Consider the following 24461-nt stretch of genomic DNA (forward strand, 5'->3'; position numbering starts at 1 on the left):
ATACAAACTACAAAAAGCATATATTTTGAAAAAAAAAAGCCATAAAATAAATGCTAGACATTTGGACACTATGGCATATTGTAGACCAATTAAATTTGATGATTTGTGTAGACATTTGAAAAAAATAGTGAAATCAAGTTTTATGTTCATTGTTGTTTTTGCCCAGATGACTAGATTCTAGTGGCATGCCTGCAAATTTTGTGCCACATATGTCTCCCAGATTAACAAGCTTATGATACTCGGCAATGGATGCTGCAATATAATTATATAACAGTAGAATGAATCATGCATTATCACCCTGTCTCAAATCATGCAATGTTATCAGATAAGTTTTCCCCGCAGATTATTAATAAGTGGTAGATTCTCAGATAAGGTGGAAGAGATAGCAATATGTGACAAAAAAGTGAGATCTTGTTGTAGGAGGAGTGAGATGTTGTTTGAAGAGCACTGCAACCACACCGAACATCCTCTCTCTTCAAGCTGGAGGCAGACCCTAAGGGGCAGTCGCCCAGTAAGAGATGGCCCCGTCTCCACCACTGTGATGGAGGGAGGTGGAGTGATGCGGACAATGTATGGAAGATGACTGGTGTCATCCACCGCTCCGTCACTCAGCCTGGGGAGACTGGTAATGCCCCCGGACAGGGAATCTGCATGAATGGAACATTGGAGTAATAAACGAGAAGGGGTTTATTGGGACGCTGAATGCGCCCACACCTCATCTTGTCCGAATTGCCTGCTTGGCAGACCATTAATACCCATTAGCCAAGTGGAGAGGTAATCTAAGTCAAATATTCAGTCTGAAAGGCAGAAAAAAAATCCTTTAAGTGCCTGCATGGTACAATCTATGCTATTTGCCTCAGTGGAATAATAATATTTGTAAGCCACTGGTGTCCTATTGTGTTACTAATTGACTGCATCGTTCATTCCCTGGACAAGTCTTCCCCACTATTCCCTGTACTATTAGCTTCTACATTCCCTCACTATTTGTTATTTGTTTTGATTGCTGTTTATTTTCTGTTGTTACCATCATCAGATGAGTGATATATATGCAAGGATGATATTACCTAGATCTATTCCTAATGGATGTGAAGATTGCAGCATTTATTAGTGCATGTCTGACAGGTTCTCCAGATAGTGGCTGGCTGAAAGATGAATTCAATTGCCCAACAAAGACACTATCAATATACTCGGAATACAAATGTGTAGAGGGGCCAATATGATGACTTTATAGCAAGAAGTAAAGGGTCAGTTGATAGTGCAATGTGCAGGAGAATTTTTTTTTTTTCCTCTATGGACCTATTTGAAACCAAGATTCATGAGTGAAATATTTTAATATTTTTTTAGGGAATTGATATTGCCTACATCAAAGTTTAATGTCAGATTTTCAAAAGTTCACTTCTTTACTGTGATAAGGAGCAATATTTCTTAATAATGTGTTTTGAATGTGATTATTTACCACAGTGCAATGTACTAGCATGAGTTTGGTGAGGATCTGTTAGAAGCCAAATCAAATCAAACTAATAGAAGAGTATTCTACCAAATTTAGTAGAAATGTGATATTTCTATAAACTGAATGAGAACAATTTACTTAAATCCACTGTGACTAAGATCAAGGGGCAGCTCAGTCAATGGAAAAAGTCAAGGATTATTGGGTAGATGTAATATATTTACAGAACTTTCATGAGACTGGGTATAAAGACAAATGGAAGTGAATTGAATAATGCATTGATTTCCATATAAATAGTGCAAGTGGCCTTTCTCTTGTCATTTACTCAATAAAAATCTGAATTGTCATGTAACACCATGTGCATGTGTGTGTTTGTTCTACAAATTATGAGAAAAGCAAGCTGAATGTAGTGTTAGCCACTATAATACTGTAAAAGTGGATATTTTCGCACGACTAATTTTTCGTGCTTGGCCAGTCAAGAAGAGTTTCGCATGTTTTTAATTCCGCGTAATCAAGACATCAACTACTGCAACATATGGCAAGCAAAACTACTTGCGAGCTTTTATTTTCTTGCTAGTTTCTGGTTGTGCAAATATTTCAACACCACAAAAAGTTCCAATTTTACAGTAGTTTGTCCTGGGTTGATTGCAGTGTGTTTTGCAGACAGAAGCATATGAATTGACATCCTGGTGAGGATTGTTTTCCCGTCTACTGATGATAGTCACTTATCCCCTTGATTGGATAGAATGATAAATCTGGTATTGTGGTCACTCTTTGTGAATAAAATACTCCTGAGGCTTGAAATGAGACTGCTTCTCAATCTCTCTCTCTCTCTCTCTCTCTCTCTCTCTCTCCCAATGTATTATTTTTTTTCTCTCTCTCCATCTTCCTTTTCTCGCTCCTCCCCCTCCTCCTCCTCCCATCACTCTAGCCCATCCGATCCCATCATTATCTATCTGTCTCAGTGAGACTTTGATTTGAGCCATTGCCACGGTCCACTAAACCATGGCTACATCAGGCAGCAGAATTCAGACCACATCTGTTATCCCCTTGTCCCATATGGAGGATTCTATCTCAACACTGTGTCGCACAGCGCATGCCTCTCAGATCTTGAAGAACACGCACAGACACACCCACACACAGACACACACACACATACGCGTACACACATGTATTTTGATCTGGTTGCAATATTAGTAGTTGATTTACCTCCATACCACAATGAAAATAAGCAGACATTCAATCATATGCTTTTTGAAATGTATATATTAGAATTATTTCAATGGTTGAAGTTTGTTTACAATCATTTTTTTTTTTAATGATGGATTCCTTACTTTATGGGTGACGTAGAAACTGTCAGATATCAGCAAATTACTCAGGACTTGTGTAAAAAGATGGCATAGCATATAAAAAGAAAATATCACCAGAATTCACTTTCCTAACAAATTACGAATAGATGCTGTGGAGAGTTAAAACAAAGAGCAGAGTACTTCTGAATCCATATTTTCTTTTTCTCCTGTCTGAATAAAATATATAGGATATTTCCTGCTTGAAAGAGGCATAGATTTGACTATCACAAAATTGGCCTAGAGGGAACCCTCAAGCGAGAATTATCTTGAGTTACAGTTAATGGTGGTATCGGGTTATGAAATAAGGAGGTTATTGTGGTGGATATTGATTGAAAAGTGCCGAGACTGTCCCTTGCGAAGTGTTTTGGCATTAGTTGCAATCTTGTCATTACAATGTAATCCATATTGTAGCTTGAGGTTCTGCACCCCTGCATTTCAGGAAACAATAAATATCTCAGCATTTTGTTATACAGTCAAGTCAATTTAATTCAGCAACTTTGATGCTATGTTGTGAACGAAAAGTAAGAAAATCATATTGTTATTATTATTAATTGTGCAGCTATGCCTTTTTACACAATGAATCAGAATTAAAACAACAAAAAAATCATGAATTTTCAGCTGTTATTAACTGAGGATGATAACAGATTTAAAGTCGTTACATGATAAATTTGAGAAGGTTGTGAATGTATGATTAAAGGAATTTCTTCTTCATCAACTTAAATTTCACAGAACAAACTAAGTGTTAGGTTCAAATGCTCCTGTTGAGCTACAATACATGTGTGAAACCATTTACATTCTTAAAGGGAAGGTAAACCCAAAGAACAATGTGGATTGAGTGAAAGCAGCAACATTAGTAGAACACATCAGTGAAAGTTTGAGGAAAATCGGACAATCGATGCAAAAGTTATGAATTTTTAAAGTTTTGGTGTTGGAACCGCTGGATGAGGAGACTACTAGAGGATATGACGTATGAGTGGACAACAATACAAAGAAAATATAAAGGAAATTCAACAAAAATTCACTTTTCTAGAATTATGAAAAAACAATGGACCAACCGCTTTCAGAAAGCAGGGGGAATAATTGCTACCCTTAACATATATCAATATCAAGTTGATGGAATTTGTAATTTTCATGAAAAATGGATTTGTGCAGAATTTTCTTTATATTTTCTTGGTATTGTTGTCCACTCATACGTCATAACCTCTAGTAGTCTCCTCATCCAGCGGTTCCAACATCAAAACTTTAAAAATTCATAACTTTTGCATCGATTGTCCGATTTTCTTCAAACTTTCACTGATGTTTTCTACTAATGTTGCTGCTTTCACTCAATCCACATTGTTCTTGGGGTTTATCTTCCCTTTAATGGCTAATGGTGTCAGGTAGTACAGGGTGTATATTCTAGAGAGGCATACCATAGATACTTTACATGGATCCAGCTTTTCCTTCATTACATAAAACTTATTTCTAATTCATTGTGGTTTTGAGTCAACAGCATAAGGCTGAAGGCTTGTACAAAATGTATGATACAGACCTGTAATATTTATGTCTGACTAAAGAACACATTTGGTTTTGATGAAGTTATGACCTGATGATCGAATTTTTGCTTTCAATTACATCTATATGTTAACGTTACCATTTTTCATTAGTTATGTATGCAACATTCCATTACACAAAGACACAATTCTATTGCACACATTAACTTTCACATAAGAGGCAAGATGAGATGATCCCATAGTTATAGAATGCCATTGGATTGTTTAATAGAGATTATAATTTAACCAAAAAAAAAGGGGGGTTTCGAAGATGCTCCAAAGCCTGAAGTCATTTCGTCATGGTTAATACATCATCCTTACCCCTTTTGTGCTGAAATATTCAACCATGAACGATGGCCTGTGTGAATTATAGATCTGATGCTGAATGAGCACACCCTTGGTAATGCCAGCCCCAGTTAATGCTTTGGAGTGTCCTCCATCTATCCTACATGAATCAACCTGTATAAGGTGGCCTTCTCATATTTAACCCTTTTAGTGCTGGGCCTTGAGTATCCAACATGAGATGAGTTTGCAATCAAGTATACATACGTATATATAAAGAGGTTTTTTTATAGTTCTTCGTTCAGATTGGTCTGTGGACTGCTGTCAAAGATTTACTTACAGAGAAATCTACTCTGAAACCAGAAATATTCGCCGCATGAAACTTTTGCAAATTGAAGCCAAGGGCCTTTTGTGCAGCATGAAAATTTTCACAAATTGCACTGGTATTCAGTGCATATACAGTGGCGTATCTAGGGAAAACGGCGCCCGGGGCAAGCACGAAAATTGCGCCCCTAATTTCTGAAAAAGTGTTCAACCCCAACACCATCCCGGTAGGGACTTTAAACAAAGACCACATGATGCTTTTTCAAGCAATTAAAAGGGATCTTTTGACGGTGATTTAAATTCAATGTAATGAATTTTGATAGATTTTGGCGAGCGAGCGCAGCGAGCGAGCCGAAAATTTTTGTATTACAGCTTACAAAACATGGAATTCTTGTCATTTTTTGCTTACCAAATCTTACAATTCTAATCAAGATATAGTCACGGCCTAATAGATAACGATTTATACAAAAAAAAATGAGGACTTTAAAAAATACTCTAAATTAGTGCGCGCGAGTGAGCTGAAATTTGTATATGTCTTCGTCATCATCACTTATTGTTCTTCTCTTTTTTTATATAAATTTTGGCGAGCGAGCGCAGCGAGCGAGCCGAAAATTTTTGTATTTCAGCTTACAAAACATGGAATTCTTGTCATTTTTTGCTTACCAAATCTTACAATTCTAATCAAGATATAGTGACGGCCTAATAGATAACGATTTATACCAACAAACTGAGGACTTGAAAAAAATACTCTAAATTAGTACAAGCGAATGAGCCGAAATTTGTATATTTCTGCGTCATCATTACGTTTTTTTTTTCTTATCTTTTTTATTTTTGTTTTTGCGCCCCCCTCCCCCGTATGTTTGACACCGTTGGCGTCCTCTTTTGATCCAATCGGCGATCGCTTCAGAACGAATGAAATTGCAGTCGCTGCTCCGTGTAACATTTTTCCTGCTAATAAATGACATGAGTGAACACAATAGACATTATCATTTTGTCCGCGTCATCGTCACGTTTGTTCTTATCTTCTTCTCTTTTATTTATACAAATTTTGGCGAGCGAGCGCAGAGAGCGAGCCGATAATTTTTGTATTTCAGCTTACAAATCATGAAACTCTTGTCATTTTTTGCTTATTAAATCTTACAATTCTAATCAAGATTATAGTGACGGCCTTATAGATAACGATTTATACCAACAAACTGAGGAATTGAAAAAATACTCTAAATTAGTACGAGCGAATGAGCCGAAATTTGTGTATTTCTGCGTCATCATTACGTTTTTTTTTTCTTATCTTTTTTGATTTTTTTTGCGCCCCCCTCCCCCGTATGTTCGACACCATTGGCGCCTTCTTTTGATCCAATTGGCGATCGCTTCAGAACGAAAGAAATTGCAGCCGCTGCTCCGTGAAACATTTTGCCTGCTATAAAATGACATGTGTGAACACAATAGACACTGTCATTTTGTCATCATCACGTTTTGTTCTTACCTTCTTTTTTATATAAATTTTGGCGAGCGAGCGCAGCGAGCGAGCCGAAAATTTTTGTATTTCAGCTCACAGAACATAGAATTTTTGTGTGAACACAATAAACATTGTCATTTTGTCCGCGTCATCATCATTTCATCTTGTTTGATTTGGTTTTCCCCCCCCCCCCCACCATTCTCCCTCCCCCCTTCCGGACGAGGTTTTTTTTCTTCTTCTTCTTCTTCTTCTTCTTCTTCTTCTTCTTCTTCTTCTTTTTTTTCTTCTTATTCTTTTTTTTTCTTTTTTTCCTCCTTCTTCTTCTTCTTTTTTTTTTTTTTTTTGCGCCCCCAAGGAGTGGCGCCCGGGGCACGTGCCCCCCTTGCCCCCCCCCCCTAGATACGCCACTGTGCATATAGTGTATACAATTACTTTTGTAATTCATTTTGCAAATCTTAGCTCTCATGAAATTTGCAAAATTGAAAGGCACATGAAAATTTCTGGTTTTACAGTAAATTGATTAACCCTGTCTACTGCCACGGCTTGAAGAGCACTGAATTCAGTGTAGGACTAAAAATCTCTCTTTGGACGTTTGCTGCCACTTTTAGGAGTAAGACACGTCAGTATGAAACCCATGTATGCAAAAACATGTAAGTGTGAAACAATCCAGCACTGGAGCCAGACATGTTTGTTGCCAAATGCCTGCATAAAACCGAACCACACATTTTGAAGATTTAGGTATGAATAGTACAAGAGTTTTACGGTGGTCAGTTTGAAAGCAGATGCTTTTTGTCTTAATTAGCCGGTTTTTCATGTATTGTATACACGCAATTGTGAGTTGAGACTCTTCTGTGATTTAAACAGTGATTTCCAGGTCTTTCTAGGCTTAGGCTTACAGACAGCTTACCGGTACTGTGCACGATGACTTGAAAACAGAATAAGAACCTTTTAACGGGAGTTAGCTGGTGAATTTATTAGGTCTCCTAAGTTATCTCTAAAAGGGGACACCCATTTGTAGTAACCTTCACTTTCAGTTGTTTGTAAAGAAGGGCTTTTAGCAACGTCTTGCCAGTAGTTGTTTTTTTTTTTCATCATGTTGATGATGTATTCGCAGTTTTTGCTGTGGCTGCAAAGAATATGCTCTGCTGTGGTGGCATGCATCATGCAGCCTGAAGTTTAAAAAGGTCAATGTTCTCTTGTGGTGCTGGAAATTTGTCACTCAGCTTCAAAAATCAATTTTTGTCTTTCAACATCATGAAATGTAGTTTCATCTTTCAACATGCCCCTCCTATTGACATGTACTACTTGTTGTTGTAATCATGTCTTTATTGATAAATAAAGGACATGTTAACATATATACCAGGTTCATGGTCCTATTCTGGACACATGGCAGGTAATGACACACTTACACATACTTAAACAGTGAATAAATAACAATAGCTGAATTTGTAACAGAATGTGAGGTTGACAACAAACTCCCATGCAATGAAAACATTTTATTGAATCATTGTAAACAGTGAGTGCCAAAGTGATAATGGTCTGACCATTTTATGGGTGAGATTGAGAAGGGTGTTAAGTTGCCACTCAACCCATATAGTGTTCAAGGCAACTTAACAGCCTTCTCATTCTCAACCGACGATTATCTATTCTGATATTCAGTCGGAATTCCCATAGATATTGAAATAGGTTGCTCTTAAAGTACAAACACACTAAACGTGGGACATGGACTGGAATAGGCCCAATCCAATGTGTGTGACCAGATTCCATTATAACCCTGATGATGGATCCTAACATAATCTTTCTGATGGATTAGTGCCTTTCAGACTGATTATTATTCAGTTTACGTCTCTGAAAACAACAAAATTGAATAGGAGAGTATACATTGGAGAGATATAGAATTCTGTGCATGACAGTATTTCTTCCGTGGATGTACCATTTTTTCCTCGAATTCTCACCCATAATGATGCTTCGTCAACTCCTTTTCGTTCCTAAGCGAATTAAACTGAAAGGTCAAAATGTTATTTCATTGAATGTGAAAGTGTTGTTTACCTCCAGAATGTTTACTGCAACTCCTTCACACATGTACCTCCTAATGCAATGAGAGGGGCTTCATCTTACCCCTATTTCTTGAATACTCCGGGAGGAACCAGAAGGAATTCCATGCTCATTCATGGAGCAAATTGTAATCTGTGTAATGGGGAATTAAGACTTGGTGGCTCGGCGGTAAAAGACCAAAGGGTTGTCGGACTCATGCCTATTGTGAAAAGTCGCAGTGGTCTGTAAGACTGGTGATAAAGTACGAATCAGACTTACTTTATGTAGCCTACTCAGGTCAGGAGGTGGCTTCGTTTACATCGGTTTCATCTCATCAGCATGTCATTCTGTCAACATTTCATTCTCATACTTCACAACAGTGGAATCACATCCAGTAGATACAAGTATGTGTCATACAAGAGTAGTGTTAATGATGTCTTCTCCTTCTTCTTCTTCTTTTCCTCTTCTCTTCCTTCCTTTTTTTCATTTTTTCTTCTTCCTCTTCTTCTTTTTCTTCCTTTTCTCCTTCTCCTAATTCTAAAGCCAAAAAGTCTGAGAGACCCGAAAATGCTGTCTCTCCGTATTACTTTTCCACACTAACACTCAATTTTGTTGCTATCAGTTAATCTGACCGTACGAATTCATTTCAGAAAAGATTTTCTGGCTTTCAAATCAACTAAATGGCCAGGATGGGAAATCATATTTGATTAATTAAGATAGGAGTGGCAACATATAGCACTTAGATATGGTATCACAGAGTTTTATTACAGCATCTTGACACTGGAGACAGTGTCATCGCTATCAGCTGCCATAGTGATATAGTGATAGAAGAAACACCAGTGTTAACACACCAGCTTGTGATCTTCTTACCAAGCTTAAGTATCTCTTTCTTCTTCTTTTTTTTTCCAAGCATTGCTGGCAAGCTTTTAGTGAAGCTCAAATGCTCGCAAATGCCCCATTTTATGGGCTTTCATTGTTGGTGAGCACCAGGCCATGCCAAGATCTCAATGGACACTGTTATTGTAGGCCGGGCATGTCATGCAAAGACGGTTTCTCTACATCAAATTGAAGCTTGATTACTTCCTTTAAATCAGTGAGCTTAAAGCCTGACATACATTCAATAGAAATCAATAGAAATCTATGAAAGAGCTGCATGTAAATTGCTCTCTATTAACTCATTGAGGAAGAGTCCTGAGTATACTCGGGCAAGTTCTATGGGAAATGCATGTTGTAGCAAAATCAGCCCATCCTCAATGGGTTAATGAGACAAGAAAAAAGTGTTTGTATGTTTATGTGGATGTGTCTTTGCATTAGTGTCTGTTTTTTGTTTGTTTGTTTTTTTAAGAGAACACAAATTGTTACAGGCCACTTGCTGTGAAGACATAACACCACTGTGCCATATGTCCGGTCTAGGGCAATTACCTCCTAGGCAATTACCCCAGACCCTTCCCCTTACCCTAAGCCTAACCCAAACTCTAACCCTATTAAAGCCTAACCCTAACCCTAATCTTTACTCTAACTTTATCACTAACCAGTATTTAGCGGGGGGGGGGGGGGGGTATTTGTCCTTGGGGCATAATTGCCCTGATATGGATATGTCTTCTAATTTTTTTGTTTCTTCATTTTATGTTTTATTTTGTTTTTGGAAGCAGGATGGTCAGATTGTGTCTTTCTTTTCATAAATTCATAAGTTCAAAACCATAGGCCTAATGTCACATAACAGTTATTTAGAAATTGTAGGCCTATGGTGCATTTTGTACATTAGAGTTTTGTATTTATCTCTTCAGTGCAGTTCAGAAGTTGAGTGCAGATTAGAACAAGTTTTTTGTTGTAAAGGACAGAGAAATACTAGACGTGAAGTGCACTAGAACTCATCATTGAGACAAGTGTAGATGTTGTAACACAGGATAAGATAATTGCCACTGATGATGATATTCTTTGAAAATGGGGAATCACAAATCAAAAAGAGCATTTAGAACAAGCATGCTGCTAGCAGAATAAACCACAACCAGACCCTTTCATGCATCAATTTTGACTCTCATTTGCATGACGAAGAGAATGACATATAGACCTGAAGTTATCTTGAGATACGTTTGTCTGGTGAAGTTCTATAATACACACAAACTTTGGGCACATTTGGACAAACAGTTCCTGAGAAAAACAAGAAAAAACAAGGGGATGTGCTTACAGGCTATATGCAGGATGCCTTTACTCTTGAAATTAAGTTTATGCCTTCCAAACTTTAGTTTAAAAAAAAAAAATTACTCATGGTTACATAGATATGATCAATAACTTGACTTCGTCCAAAAAAAAAAAGCGGCATGTAGATTACATTGTTCATGACCAAGTGCAATGAAATGTTTAACAGTAATGTTGATTGCCATCATGAAAAATGATCAGGGAAATCTTTCTGCCACTTGGTCATGTCAATTTTTAGATAATTCACTTCAGAAATTGGACAGAAAAATAAAAGGATAGAGAAACTAAAATTCTGACAATTATAGTAGTAGTTGATATGCTACTACAAGTATAGGGTATCACACTATAAAGAAACCATTGGACAGCTAAAACAGTAAATGTTAATGTTATTTTTCCCCATTGAGCTTGAAGTCAGTGGAAAGTGCACAACAAAAATACACATTTTGTTTTGAAACTTTGGTTTTTTATAGTGTCCATGATTTGAGCTATGTTGTTTTCGTAGGGGACTTTCTGTAACCAAAAAAAAAAAAAAATTGCTGGTCAGAGTTCAACATAGTAAAGAAATTCTTGTCGATGCTGTGCAAGTATATTTCGTCTAACATAAAAACATGCAGTGTTTTGTTCATGCCATTAAAGGATTTTTGCTATTACTTCAAATATAAGCCTTTTACAGACCATAAATCTAATCTTTTTATGGCCTCTCACCGCCAGTCAAAGGCTAGGAACTATATTATGATGTCATGTCGGGAGTGTTAAACTCTAGTTTATTTTTCTCTTTTGACTTTATGGCCATTTTTCTCACCAGAAGTGGTGGTCATGATATAGTTGTTACCTGGCGGCCAGCATGTAAACTGCACAGTGTATTTTCATTCGAGCCATGACTAGTAATAAATGTCAGGACCTTTAAACACTTGCTTGGGCACCGAAGGGTGTGCCAAGTACACCACAGATTGTCATTTATGGGTCTAAGGAGACCGGGGTGCCATAAAACTGAGGCTACTGAACAGCAGCGGAAAAACTGCCGACCAGTTGAGCTAGATAAGATTCACTGAGTTTGTGTATCAGCGTGTGCATGTACTGTTGATGTATCGGAGACAAATTTTAATGTGATTTCCGCAGTTTCAGCAGTGATAGTTTTTCAGTAATTTTATTAAATCAAATCATAATTTGATATTTTGTAAAATGTGAAATTCATGAAGTGCAGTTATATATGATGGATGCATTGAATCACTTGTTAGTTCATAAAAGAACATATACTGAAGAGACAGCATTTATATTTTGATAATATCCATGTTCTTACTGATAATTCATTGCCTTGAAAATGTTTCATGTTACCTTGACAATTATTCGCATTTCCTCTTACTTACTTTTTCTTTTTCCAAAAAAGAAAAAATAGTGGATGTATTTGGTAGAAAGTAATATTGTCTTTTGATACCACAATGATAAAGTAAACACACACACACACACGCACACACAAATACATATTTATAGTTATATGAATATGATACATTGATGGATCATAAATAAAGGTCAATGCACTATTTAGCACATAATATGTAACTGCACTGAAAGAGGGGCTTTTGTTGTCCAAAATCACAGTGTTTCATCTGTTTTCCTAATAAGGAGTTGATTCCTTTCCCATGTATTAGTAATGTGACACTGTTTAGTCCCTCTCACTAGTCACTACAGGTATGTGGTCAAATTAATATCAAAGTAGGAATAGAATCTTTTCATCCCTTGGAGTTGGATGAGAGTGAAAAGCCATGCTATTGTCCCCAAGTAAAACCACAAGTTGTAACCACTGTCGGCCGGTCATGACTTCAGTCTGCTGGATGCTGCTCGTTTGATTTGGAAGCAAATGTGGCCGAATGATATCGGGTGGGAATGAATCGTCACGTCCGCCCAATTCACCTGAATGGATCCTCCGTGGAATCACATCCGAGTTGCCAATTTACTGCTCTGACAGTCCTAGAGAACAATGAGTGCCTGCCATTATACCCCCAAATTACATCTGCTATGGTTATCATTTCGTGCTGATTTAAAGTGTAAGGGGGGTAAAGCCACATTGCTGTCACAACCAATCTCACCCAAAATCCAATCAAAAAAACTTCATGCCTGGGTGCCGACATGGATTAATATCCGTACAGTTTATTTTCTCCACCCTTTCGCAACCTTGATTGCTAGCATTCAGTCAGTGCACTTCATCTCAACTCAGGCAAAAAATAGACTTGAGGAAAAAGGCAAATTAGAGTGAGATCCATTTCATCCTAAATTCCAGGGCTGTTTATTCACTGCCAAGAGCTATTAGGCAACCTGAGTACAGTAACCTCAAAATGTGCCAGAAATGTGTTGGAATGAAAAACAGGAAAAGAAAAAAGAGACCCAAAGTGATGAAACTCTTACAATTTGCTATATCATTGTGTAGAAAAGATTCAGGGTGGAGGAGGGGGTGAAAGGATGTGCTATTCTTGTTTTCAGAGTGATATGCGTCAATCAACAGCAAAGTTTTACTGAAGTCATGAGCGTAGTGATGATGATGTTCATAATAATGCTAATGGTAAAATTGCTCAAAGTAATTTAGATGTGATGATTAAAAATATATATGAAAATTGAGCAAAGTAAATGGGGTTCCATTCGGCCTGGAACACCATTTTCCTTGCTCAGTTTTCATCTGTATTATAGGCCTAACTTTCTGGTCAGTTTCTCTCTATTTGCATTGATTAAAAAACATGTAAAAATATTATGCAATACAAGGTTGCCACCTTTGACATACATTATCAAACTGTTGAGCATTACCATTTTGATCACGACATGTCAATAATGACCTTTCATGATGATGTTTAATACTTCCACTAAGCAATAATTTTATATACTACAGTGTCACAACATCAAGGAATTTTTTTTATGTGTCATCAAAGTTGTTCATTTGTATTCTTCTCCTCTTTCCCGTGCAGTATCCTCCACTCCGTCCCTGCGCTCAACATCTAGACCAGCCTCACCGCCTGTTACCGGGGAAACCTCAGAACTCCAAAGATTAGGGTGAGCCTCTAGAAAGTCGATACGTTTGCTCTCCCGCGTAGTTTTATGGAAATTGTTGGCACGGATGATGATGTTATGTGATTTTATCTCTCATTCCTGCAGAGGAATATCAAATAGTTGTCTTAAATTCTGTAATTGTATCCTTGTTCTTATTGTTGAAAGATTTTCAAGTGTGATATTGAATAACAAGCAATATACAGTGTATACTACATATAATGAAATAAATAAAAGTGAATATGAGATGAGATATGATGATGATGATATAATACATCACTTAAAATTGGAAGACTTTTCTGTCTTTCTGAGATTTTTGCATGAATGAGCATTACTGCCTTGATAACAAAAAAGAGACCTGTGCAATTTGAAAGGCGTGTGCCTGCGACAGAATTTCTTTCCTCAAAGAATCCCCGACTCTTGTCACAGTCAACATTGAAGGCAGCAGCCTCACGTTTCACACCAAAACCTCAATACTCTGACCAATTAGAAACCAATTAAAGCAATGGCTCTAGTTTCCTGCACTGTCTCTATAATGTTGTGGAAGCTATCACCCAGCCAGAAATCAGGTGTGACATGTGTACAGTTTCGCACTGGTATCTAGTTTTCTTTCCTTTCGTGTCATCAAGACATTCCAGTGAACACATCTCTCTCTCTATACACTGTCCCCCACATGGGTGTCTGTAGTGGCCTTTTAAAGTTCACATAGTTTAGTAGGACTGGTCTCGGGTGAAATAGGGGGTAAAAAGAAAAGTACAGCCATTGACTCTTAGCAAAGCTGTAATTATACCGTCATGTTTGTTAGAAAGAAAAGAAACAATTTTTTTTTTTCACAATGAATGTTTTATTGCCATGTGATAATTGAATGTGTGCAATAAATGTGTGGCTTGAATGGGAGGTTCTTTACTTGTTCATAAATTTGAGAGTTTGGACTTTTGCCTGGTCTGATAAGTTTGACATTACAAGAAGAAAGGTATAGCACAAAAGTTTTAAAAGCCTTAAGCTAGATACCAGTATTATAACTTATGTACTCATTGGACAGAGCATTCGAAACAGACCTGTGCACTGATGTGTAGGAAGACAGAGCCACATATTAGGCAGCTAGCATGCAGGTTCAGTAAGTCTAGAATTTTATTCAGAATCTATCATCATTTGATGAATCATTTACAAATGTGTGTGTGTGTGTGTGTGTGTGTGTGTGTTTTGTTTTAGTTTTGTTTTGGGTTGCTGGTTTGTTGTTGTTTTTTTTTTTTGTTATTTTAAGGGGGGCAGAAGACAAAAGAAAAAACATTTCATTAGTGCTTGGGAGCTTAAGGCATAATGCAGTTTCATACACTGCCCATGTCTCTCTGCCGAGATGACATTTGACAAAGCCCTGTAGAGCAGGCAAGGAATACTGCATTATATGGGAGATGGTGCACATTACTGAGATGGATTACTACATACCTAGTGATCAGGGCATTGATCTCTTCTCATGGTTGATGGTCCCATGTGTAGTAGAGTTACTGATTGATCTTTTCTTTTTTGTGCCATAATTGAGAAGGAGTGAAATTAGAGAGATTGCTATGGGTTTGCCAGAGATTCCTGAAGGAATGGATCCAAGTCAAGAGTGTCACCCATCCAGATCTCTCCACAAATCTGCGGGGGTGACACTCTCACCTGACAGCCTGCCCTCGCTTGCCCCGAGACATGTATCATTTTTCTGCAGACAGCATTGCAAATGAGTCAAGGGCCAGTGGTGTCAAGGACAGCCTAGAAGAGAACAGACACCAGTCTGATGGCGATAAAAATCAACCAAGAGTTTTAGATTTCCACACTCATACTGGTGGAGGCAATTATGGGTCATCTACTTAGATCCATTGCCAAGATAAATGACTCATTTCGATTGTTAGAAGCAGCTCTTTTTATGACAAATAACTACTTACAAATCTTCGTTTTGAGTGTCTCTTATAACTGTTTGTTCATATCCCCTTACAATTGTATTTGTGCTCTCTCGAAATAATGGTTATGTTTGCACTGCTACACACGGAAGTGTCTTCATTGCTATGGTTATAAACATGGGAGCACATTAATAGGAAAGGAAATATGCTGATTTGCAGTGAATTGCCGAGATATAGGGATCACCCCATTAAGAGTAAACAAAAATGCACAGATGAAGTTGAAAATAATAGATCACACATTTCAACCGTACTTTCAAAATATCAGAGGCACCCTAGGGATATGGTTTCTACAAATTTCCTCATAGAGATATAATAGGTCAATTGGTTGAGACAAGCTGATTACTGCAAAAAACTGGAGGAATGGGACTAATGATTAGAAGAGAAAAGTGGTTGTCAGCATGGCCCTCATTCAGTGCACAGTGTTACATTAAAAGAATTAGTCTAAATTAGGACATCGGGGTCATTTTCTTGGCAGGTTTTGCAGGAAGATTGCCAGCTTAGTATTCAAAATGAGTGTGCTCAAAATAAGCCAAAGTGTGTTTGTGTGTGTGTGTGTGTGTGTGTTTGTTTCTTGAATTCCAATTATCCTAACTCGCCCAATGGAGTGGAGAGCTCATCAAAATTTAGGTCAGAAAATTGACACAAAGTAGATGGGAAGCTAGGACGCAGGCTTTTCATTGATTTAGAAGCACTCTATTTACTGCCTCAGCCTTTTTTCCCCTTCTTCATTTGCACCATGCAGCCACTCTACCTGTCTACACCCATTCACTCTCAGCTCAGTAAATGACAAGTACATCATTAAATTGTCTGCTGAGCTGCTGTCAGTGTTCTTCAATGAACTCTCTCCCTTTTCCCTCCCTTGACCTTTAACCCCTCACAGTGTGCCTCTTCCAGGGCTTGCTGGGTATGTCTCTTGTAATAATTTCAAGATCTTTAAAAAAAAAATCAAGAGGTAGTGTAGAGGAATATGAAATGCCATTTTAGTTAGATTTTGTAAAGGGATGGACAAAGGTATGTCTGTTTGTTATTATTTGGATTGAGAAGATGAGTTCAAGGGAAATGCTTAGTCAGGTAGATAAACCGTTGATGAAGATGAAGATGATGATCATGGTCATGATGATCATGATGATCAATGGTGATCATGATGATGATAATGATTAACAGCATTTATGTGGTACCATTTATTTGTATAATGCCATCCATGTAGCTCCCACAATTATGTCGCTCATCATTCACAAATTTGCAGCAGTTGTCACAAAATACTCATTTAGCCTTTTTTTTTAGTATACGATTCTCTCATGAGCTCTCCTTTCCATTTTGGTTTTATTTACAGTCAATGAGAAGTGAATATGTAGAAGATTATTGAATGGGCTTCCTTCTGTGAGGCAGCTATGAGTTGATCAAATGACTCGAGTGAGAAATCTTGGGACCATGTCATAAACAAAGCCATTATTAAAGGAATGATATAGTTTTGGTTGAGATAGGGCTTCAGGTTTCCCATATTTTTTTTTTGTGTGTGTTTGTGTGTGTGTGTGTGTGTGTGTGAGAGAGAGAGAGATGATGAGAAACCTCTTCTGAAATATGACAAAGCATACAAATCTAAGGGAAATTCAAAGTTTATGTTCAAGATGAAAATTGATTTTGAAATGGATGAAATATCACAAACAAAGTGATCGTATAATGAAAGAAGGGACACATGTTTTATTGGGACCGCTTTGTTATTTTACTTTGCCTTTGGATATCTCAGCCATTTCAAACTGATTTTCATCAAATAAACTTTGAATTCCTCTTTGAATTGTAAGCTCTTTAATATTTCCTAAACGGTTTCTGATCATCTCACATAAAGCTAAAAGCTGAATCCCAATCTCAACCAAAGCGTTACCATCCCTTTAATCTAAACACACCAAGCAAGCACTAATGACTGTGTGCATCATAGAATGATAGTGGTAATAACCCACTTATCACTCACTATCATACTCCAGGGACAGTTTAGTCATGCATGCATGTACACCGTGTAGCAATGATGATTATTTAATCACCTGTTCTATCTACTGAAGATAGAAAGTAAGTGTGTGAATAATGGAATGATTTCCTGCCCCGTCATACAAATGGGCTGCTGCAACAGGGTCAGTGAACCAACATAAGGAAGTTTCAGGATTCAGGCGTTATTTCCCTTTTTCCTGCAATGTTTTCACACCAAATAGCCCAATCCAGAGACCCACATGGCAGTGTTGATGGTTCCAGTCTGCCTTGCTACCAGTGTTTGAATAGGATCCCTCTCTATCCAAACCCTGCAGGGGTCAAAGGTCAGACATTGTCAGTGATATATGCATTGCAATGAAAATATTTTTGAAAAACAAAACCCATCAGTCATATGATAGAGGTTGGAGGTAACAGCTGTTTATCATATATCTGCTGGGGAAATTAAATAATGATAGTCACAAAACTACAAACTGCACTGCTCTCCATAAACTGTGCTTATAAATGCTCTGATATAGCTGTCTGTTGAAATATACATGTAGACCTTTATTCTTATCTCTTTATGGATGCTTGTTGAAACAGGGGATTCCTTGGGGCAAAATATTCTTTGAAATCTCAATATCTTGGACCATGTTTGATGATTAAGGCTTAATAGAGGAATGTAAATGACACGGTCAAGACAGTGACCGTCCTGCCATCACTTAACCCAATATTGATTCTATTATCTGCCCCTTAGCTCATTAAAAAATCAATTTCATTTCAGAATGGCCAATATTGCTCATAACTGTCGGAATGCATGTCTGAGTCTAGTTCTCTGCTCAGACCATGTTTTTGAAATGATTTCACAGAAGGATGTTGTTACTGAACTGACGTGGTATTTATCATGAGTGGTATTCAGATATGTCAAGATGTTTTCTATGAGATAGTTGCCTCAGGTTAGATGACCAGTCTATTTTCTGTTTGAAAATACTTGTTCTAATGTTATATAGGTTTTTTTACAGGCTTTTTTACAAACTTTATATAAGGTATGAAGCAGCCACAATATTTCACTTGTGTATAATCCTCCCCTGCAGATAGGAGTAAGACAGGTTTTAGGGATGGGGGGTTGTTTACTTTTTCCTCTCACCAGATATCTGAGAGTATGAACCTTTTTAAGGGTGCATGTTATTTCTTGGGCATTAAAGGATATTGTTACTGCAGTTGAAGTAAGATACAGGACATGTAGAATTATCGTATCCCTTTGAGATAGGAGTACATTTGGGGTTAAATGTAGTCTGTGTGGACAGACTACAGACTTGTCATACAGGGCAGAGACGTTGCTAGATGTGGGATGACGATTGTATCTGATGATTTGCCGCGGGGTCTGGGAATGGTGCAGCTTCCACTAATTACCAGCCATGGCAGGGGCAGTGATGGCTTGGTATAATTGAGGAAAGCTTGATGGTGTCGGAGGAAAAGCGTGTCAAAACTCTCAGCTCGTCCAGTTTTCTGCCCCATCAGAGGCCATTAATCTTAAAGGGGAAGGCTAGTAACCGATCAGTGGGAATCAGTGGAAATGCTGGGAGATGATTGTTCCAATCCTTATGGGATTCATTCAAGAGTTCATTGTATATCTATTGTTGTGTGAAAATAATTTGCTTCAGAATGGTCTCATATTCAAGTAATGTGCAATTTAATGCTTCCAGGTTAGCGTCCCTGGTCAGTGACGGAGCATTAATCTGCACATTACTTGAATATGAGACCGTTCTGAAGCAAATCATTTTCACACAACAATAGATATACAATGAACTCTTGAATGAATCCCATAAGGATTGGAACAATCATCTCCCAGCATTTCCACTGATTCCCACTGATCAGTTACTAGCCTTCCCCTTTAACTGACCACTCTGCTCGTGATGTCCTGTAAACCCCTCCAGCTCTTGGCCAGTGGTCAATCTTTGCTACATGTAGCTAATGCCACATGTGACCAAGTACAGTTGCCCAAGTCAAGGCTAAAGCAATCAAAAAAAAAAATTGTTTTTACATTTCACTTTCTCCAGAGGATCAGCTTGACTTGTGGTATACCAGAATCTAACAAACAGTTCAGTATTTTTCTATGTTCACTTTCTAACAATAAAACAATATCCTAATCCTTGAATCCAGTTTCACTTGTTTATCGAGGGAAGAAAATGTGACGTTGTCTTATGTTGTATTAGATCACTGATATTATGATAAAGAGGGAGCAATGTACACAATCAAAAGTGACAAAATAGCAGAAAGAGATGTAGATGGGCAGAAAAGATGTTGAGAGAACATAATTTTTTTTTTATTCTGTCTTTGTTTACTGCACTGTTTTTAGTATAGAAGCTAAAGACTTGACTAAATTGTTATGCCAAGACATTTTTTTTTTTTTTCCGTTTCATAATCTTCCTAACCTGGACTCTGTTGATCTTACAAATACAGCTCCACCTGACTCATTTCTCTTCATCCTTCGACATGACCAAAGGTTGAAATATTCTAACCTACTGTGGTATCAAAGAAAGTGGCCCAAGTTTGAGTTTATGTTTACTTTGTGTTTGGCTTCATAAAAACAAAAAAAAAATAAATAAATAAAACCAAGATTACAAAGATAATATTCAAGGGGAAAGTAATCTTCAGTTTTTCCCTTTGATTTGTCACAGTGTGAGCATGGCATAGCTCTCTTTTCCCAGAATATGCTACAAATACAGTCTTGTATAATCATTTTGATTGTTTTTGACAGTGAGGTGATTTTTGTACAATAACAAATGAAATACAACTACATTCCTTTGGCAAAGGAGAATGAATACACCACACATGAACTCAAAGATGGAATACCAAGCCACCCTCCTAGACTTCTCCCAGTCTTGGTCTATTTTAATAGTTTGTAGTTCTGTTTTTTGATGAATGGCATACATACTGATTGCTTGTGTCTTTTACATGGTTTCCCTTCTGAGATTTGGTCTTAGCTCCATTATCACTGATTTATCTTGAGTGGAAAAATTTAAAGAATTGCAAGTTATTCTTTTGTATTTAGTGAGCTAAACTAACCCTGGCGATTAATGTAGTGTCACCTTATCCTCAACAGTAGATTTTAGCGATCAAACAAAAAAATTCCTCAGAGTGTGCAGGCTGAATCAAGGCTAAAATTCCCAGAAGACATAGTTGTCAGTTGGTCTCGTGACAACTTTGCTCCCAGAACAGTTAGGGAACCAGGAGGAGTGTCTGATTTCTGGTCGTCACGGGAACAAGGGAGAGCATCCAGACATGGGAGACATCTCATCCAATCACATCATCCAACATCATGACAAATCTTTGTCTCTCCCTCTCTCTCTCTCTCTCTCCTTACATCCTGAGTTTCCCTTATGCTTTGAAAGCTTTCACTTTAGTACCATTCTGCAAAATAGCATCTTGTTCAGATTGTAACAGAAGGGCATGTTCCCTTTAATAAAACTGAGCATTTATACAGAACACATTTGTCATCTAATAGGCCTACTTTCAATCACACACACACACACATACGTGTACTATGTACATTGCATGCACACAAACACATTTCACAAGCACAGTTATCATTAAAGGGGTCGTATAGTTTTGGTTGTGACCAAACTTCAGGTTTCTAACATTTTTTTTTTTTGTATGTGAGATAATGAGAAATCTCTCATGAAATATGAAAGAGCATGTAATTCCAAGAGGAATTCACCATTTTTATTGGATGAAAACTGGTCTTGAAATTATTAAAATATCTAAAATAAAACAATCCTAATGAAAGGTGGGACCCACCTTTTATTACAATCGCTTTGTGTTATTTTGTTTTTGGATGTCTCAGCCATTCCAAAACAGATTTTCATAAAATGATCTTTGAATTCCTCTCAGAATGGTATGCTCTTTACTATTTCATAAGTGGTTTCATGGTATCTCGCAAAGAATTTAAAGCATAATCCTAATCTCCACCAATACTATACCTTTCCTTTAACATGTCGAGAATGTCAAATGAGTGAGTCAAGAATTCTTCTTGTAGCATGGACAACATACTGATGAATTTTCCTTTCATGGAATGAGGTTTTACTGTCACAGTATCCATATTACCAGAACATATATTAAAAGAGAAAAATTAAATCATGAACGAACAAAGAGGGAGTAGTCTTTTAGCATATACATACTAGACCCAATCTTTTCAAATAAAAATAGGGTTGGAAAAAAAAATCTTGAAAGAGTCATTCTTCTGAAAGGCAGGCTAGGTGGCCTGTAGTGGCCCGGTCTAACCCCAAACCAAGCCGTCTGACTTTGGGGCGCCTAGGGACGACAAGTCACGACATCTTCCCCCAGTCATGTGACAGCTGGCGGGGTCTCCAATGCTGCGTCTTGTTTTGTGTACCAATAAACATCGCAAACATTAGGCCAGCTAATCAGTCAAGTACACGGGGACACCATGTCAGTCTTAGTGGCTTTCTTTGACACGCCCTCATCATATCTGATTCTCTTCACACACAAAAAGTCCATGAAGTAGTTACTTCCCCCTCTTTGTCCGTCTGCTTTGACAACTCAAGAGTTTAAAGGATAATATGGAACCTTTATGGTATCCAAACTCAGCCGCAGTGCCTCTTAGAGTTAATCAATGATATAGTACCGTACGGAAGTCATCCTGCACTTGTCTTTTTAATGTCTCTTTAACAAATCCGTTGACAAGTAACAATAATTGTGTGAGTTTTGTTTATTAAGGACCGCATGTTTGCACAGGTAGGCTGCAGTGAGTGGTGGAAATGCTCTGAAAACAATTCAAGATTTGCTCTACGTTTAGTGTCATTAGAAATGAATGACATGAGGACATGTTAAAAAAATGACCCTTAGCCTCCAGCATGGCAGATTGGGTCTCTCTATGCAGCCTGTGGTTACTTGTAAAATGAAAATAGTTAGATAGATAGATAGATAGATAGATAGATAGATAGATTGATAGATAGATAGATATGATAATGATGATAATAATAATAATAATAATAATAATAATAATAATAATATTTATAGTAATAATAATAAAACGTTGTTGAGTTTGTGGTAAAAACAACAATATCTTGAGAGTATGTATGTATTAATTAGTCTGTTTCATAGTAAAGTGAAATTCATTGATATCTGTGTCATTTTTGGAGACAGGTGATTACTATACCCCCAGTTTGCTTGTTACAAGCAATGTTTTTGGTAGAATACCAGCTGTATCAAATGTAAAATTTTGCTATTTTGTCAGCACCCTGAATAACTCCTTACATCTTCTGAAGATGATATAGGAGTGTCTGGCAATGAAAAAAAAAGAAAGAAAAGAAACTTCAAATTTCTAAAAGCCATTAATGACAGACTTATTTCTAATGACGTATAACTAATTGCAAAATGTATTTTATATAAGACAAACATGTTCAATATGCAATAATACTCTAGAAATTTAGTTACTCTTTAATACTGAAGCAGCTTTGTTCTGTGCATGCACTTCCGTTGAGACATGGAGCTAATTTTTTGTTATCTTCATTTCTTTTTTTCATGATAGAGTTGTGTAAATAAGTGATATGGGAAGTAATAAACTTTCATTTCTACCATTTCTACCAGTGAGTAAATCATGTGTGTTTACTATACACATTGTCAAGAGAGTGAATGGTAGTGTGTGAAGAATTCTTAGACTGATGGGATAAGGAAAGACATGAATGTGTAGCAACGCTGCAGCGGTATGTCCAGAATGCCAGGTGCCCTACTCCTGCTAGTCGCTGCCTTTCCGCAAAACACATATTTTTGTCATTTTGACAACTAAATCTCATTGCCAGCAGACCTGTTCCTGTGTGTCCAGCGCCCATGGAGCAGTGTACATTAACCCGATCTCTCTCCAAGCCATCTTATAAATTCTGGGGAATGGCAGGACTTGAATAAACTTTAGGTTCAATAACTATTAAATCAAAGTGAAGAATGCCAGGGAGGGGTAAAATATACTGCGCTTCCAAGTGTATGAAATTGATCTGCTTTGTTTAGATTTTGCAGAGATTGATTTTCAGTGATAATATATAGCGGGAAGCCTCGGGGATCCTTCATTTTGTTTGCTGCTTATGCCAATTTAGACATCTCGAAATCCCTTGACGACGAGAGAATTTGGGGGAAAAGTGACCAGGGATGACAGAGGGAGGGTAAGTCGAGCCACTGACCATTCACCCTTGAGCCATTTAGGTCAATGTTAAAGAAACCCAACATTTCACGGTCACTGGTTAGCAATCTCTAACTATTTCTTGAGCTGCCATCCTTGTGTCAAACCCCCACTCCCTCAATCTGTCTACTCACCCCATTTTATATCCGTCTCTTCTCCTTTTTCTTTTTAATATGTCTCTCTCCATTCCTGGTTCTCAGTGATTTTAATTATTTCAGCTCTAAAAGGAGGAAGAAACAAAGTCATTCACCTCAAAAGAGATGTTTGTCATCAGTCAAAAAAAAAAGTTAATTGCATAATATTATACTGTTTTTATCCTGTCATTGATAGATATATAAGAGAATTCATATAGGAGTTACTATATCAGACAACTATCTGTACTTCCCTTTTTGTGTTTGTTTTGTTTTTGTGTATGTGAGTGTGCATATATGTTTGTGAATGATGTAATCTTCTAGCTTCTGTTTTCAATCACACGCTACAGCTGATTTTCCATTTCTTTGAATGCATTTGAGTGCATATTGAGGTGTATTGATTTGATATAATATTGTGTGAAATGGAACTAGAAAATACTTTTATTTTACAAAGAGAACATAAAAGAAAAGTTTAAAGAGCTTTCACTTGTATTCACTCGTACATAGTGCCGTATTTTAATTTGATATTTTTTTAGGATTAATGCGCTTTGAAACGTCAGTATATAAAGCGCTATATAA

General features: G+C 37.3%; 1 protein-coding gene across 1 annotated transcript in view; it reads left to right on the forward strand.

The window, feature by feature from the left end:
* LOC140237182 (inactive tyrosine-protein kinase transmembrane receptor ROR1-like) overlaps positions 1–24461 on the forward strand; it is a 161794-nt gene that overhangs the window by 72441 nt on the left and 64892 nt on the right. Inside the window, exon 2 of the mRNA XM_072317123.1 lies at positions 13578–13662. Coding sequence (XP_072173224.1) covers positions 13578–13662 — 85 coding nt within the window. The remainder of the gene's footprint in view (positions 1–13577; positions 13663–24461) is intronic.

This window comes from Diadema setosum, chromosome 13 (genome assembly GCF_964275005.1).
Source record: "Diadema setosum chromosome 13, eeDiaSeto1, whole genome shotgun sequence".
Taxonomy (NCBI): Eukaryota; Metazoa; Echinodermata; class Echinoidea; order Diadematoida; family Diadematidae; genus Diadema; species Diadema setosum.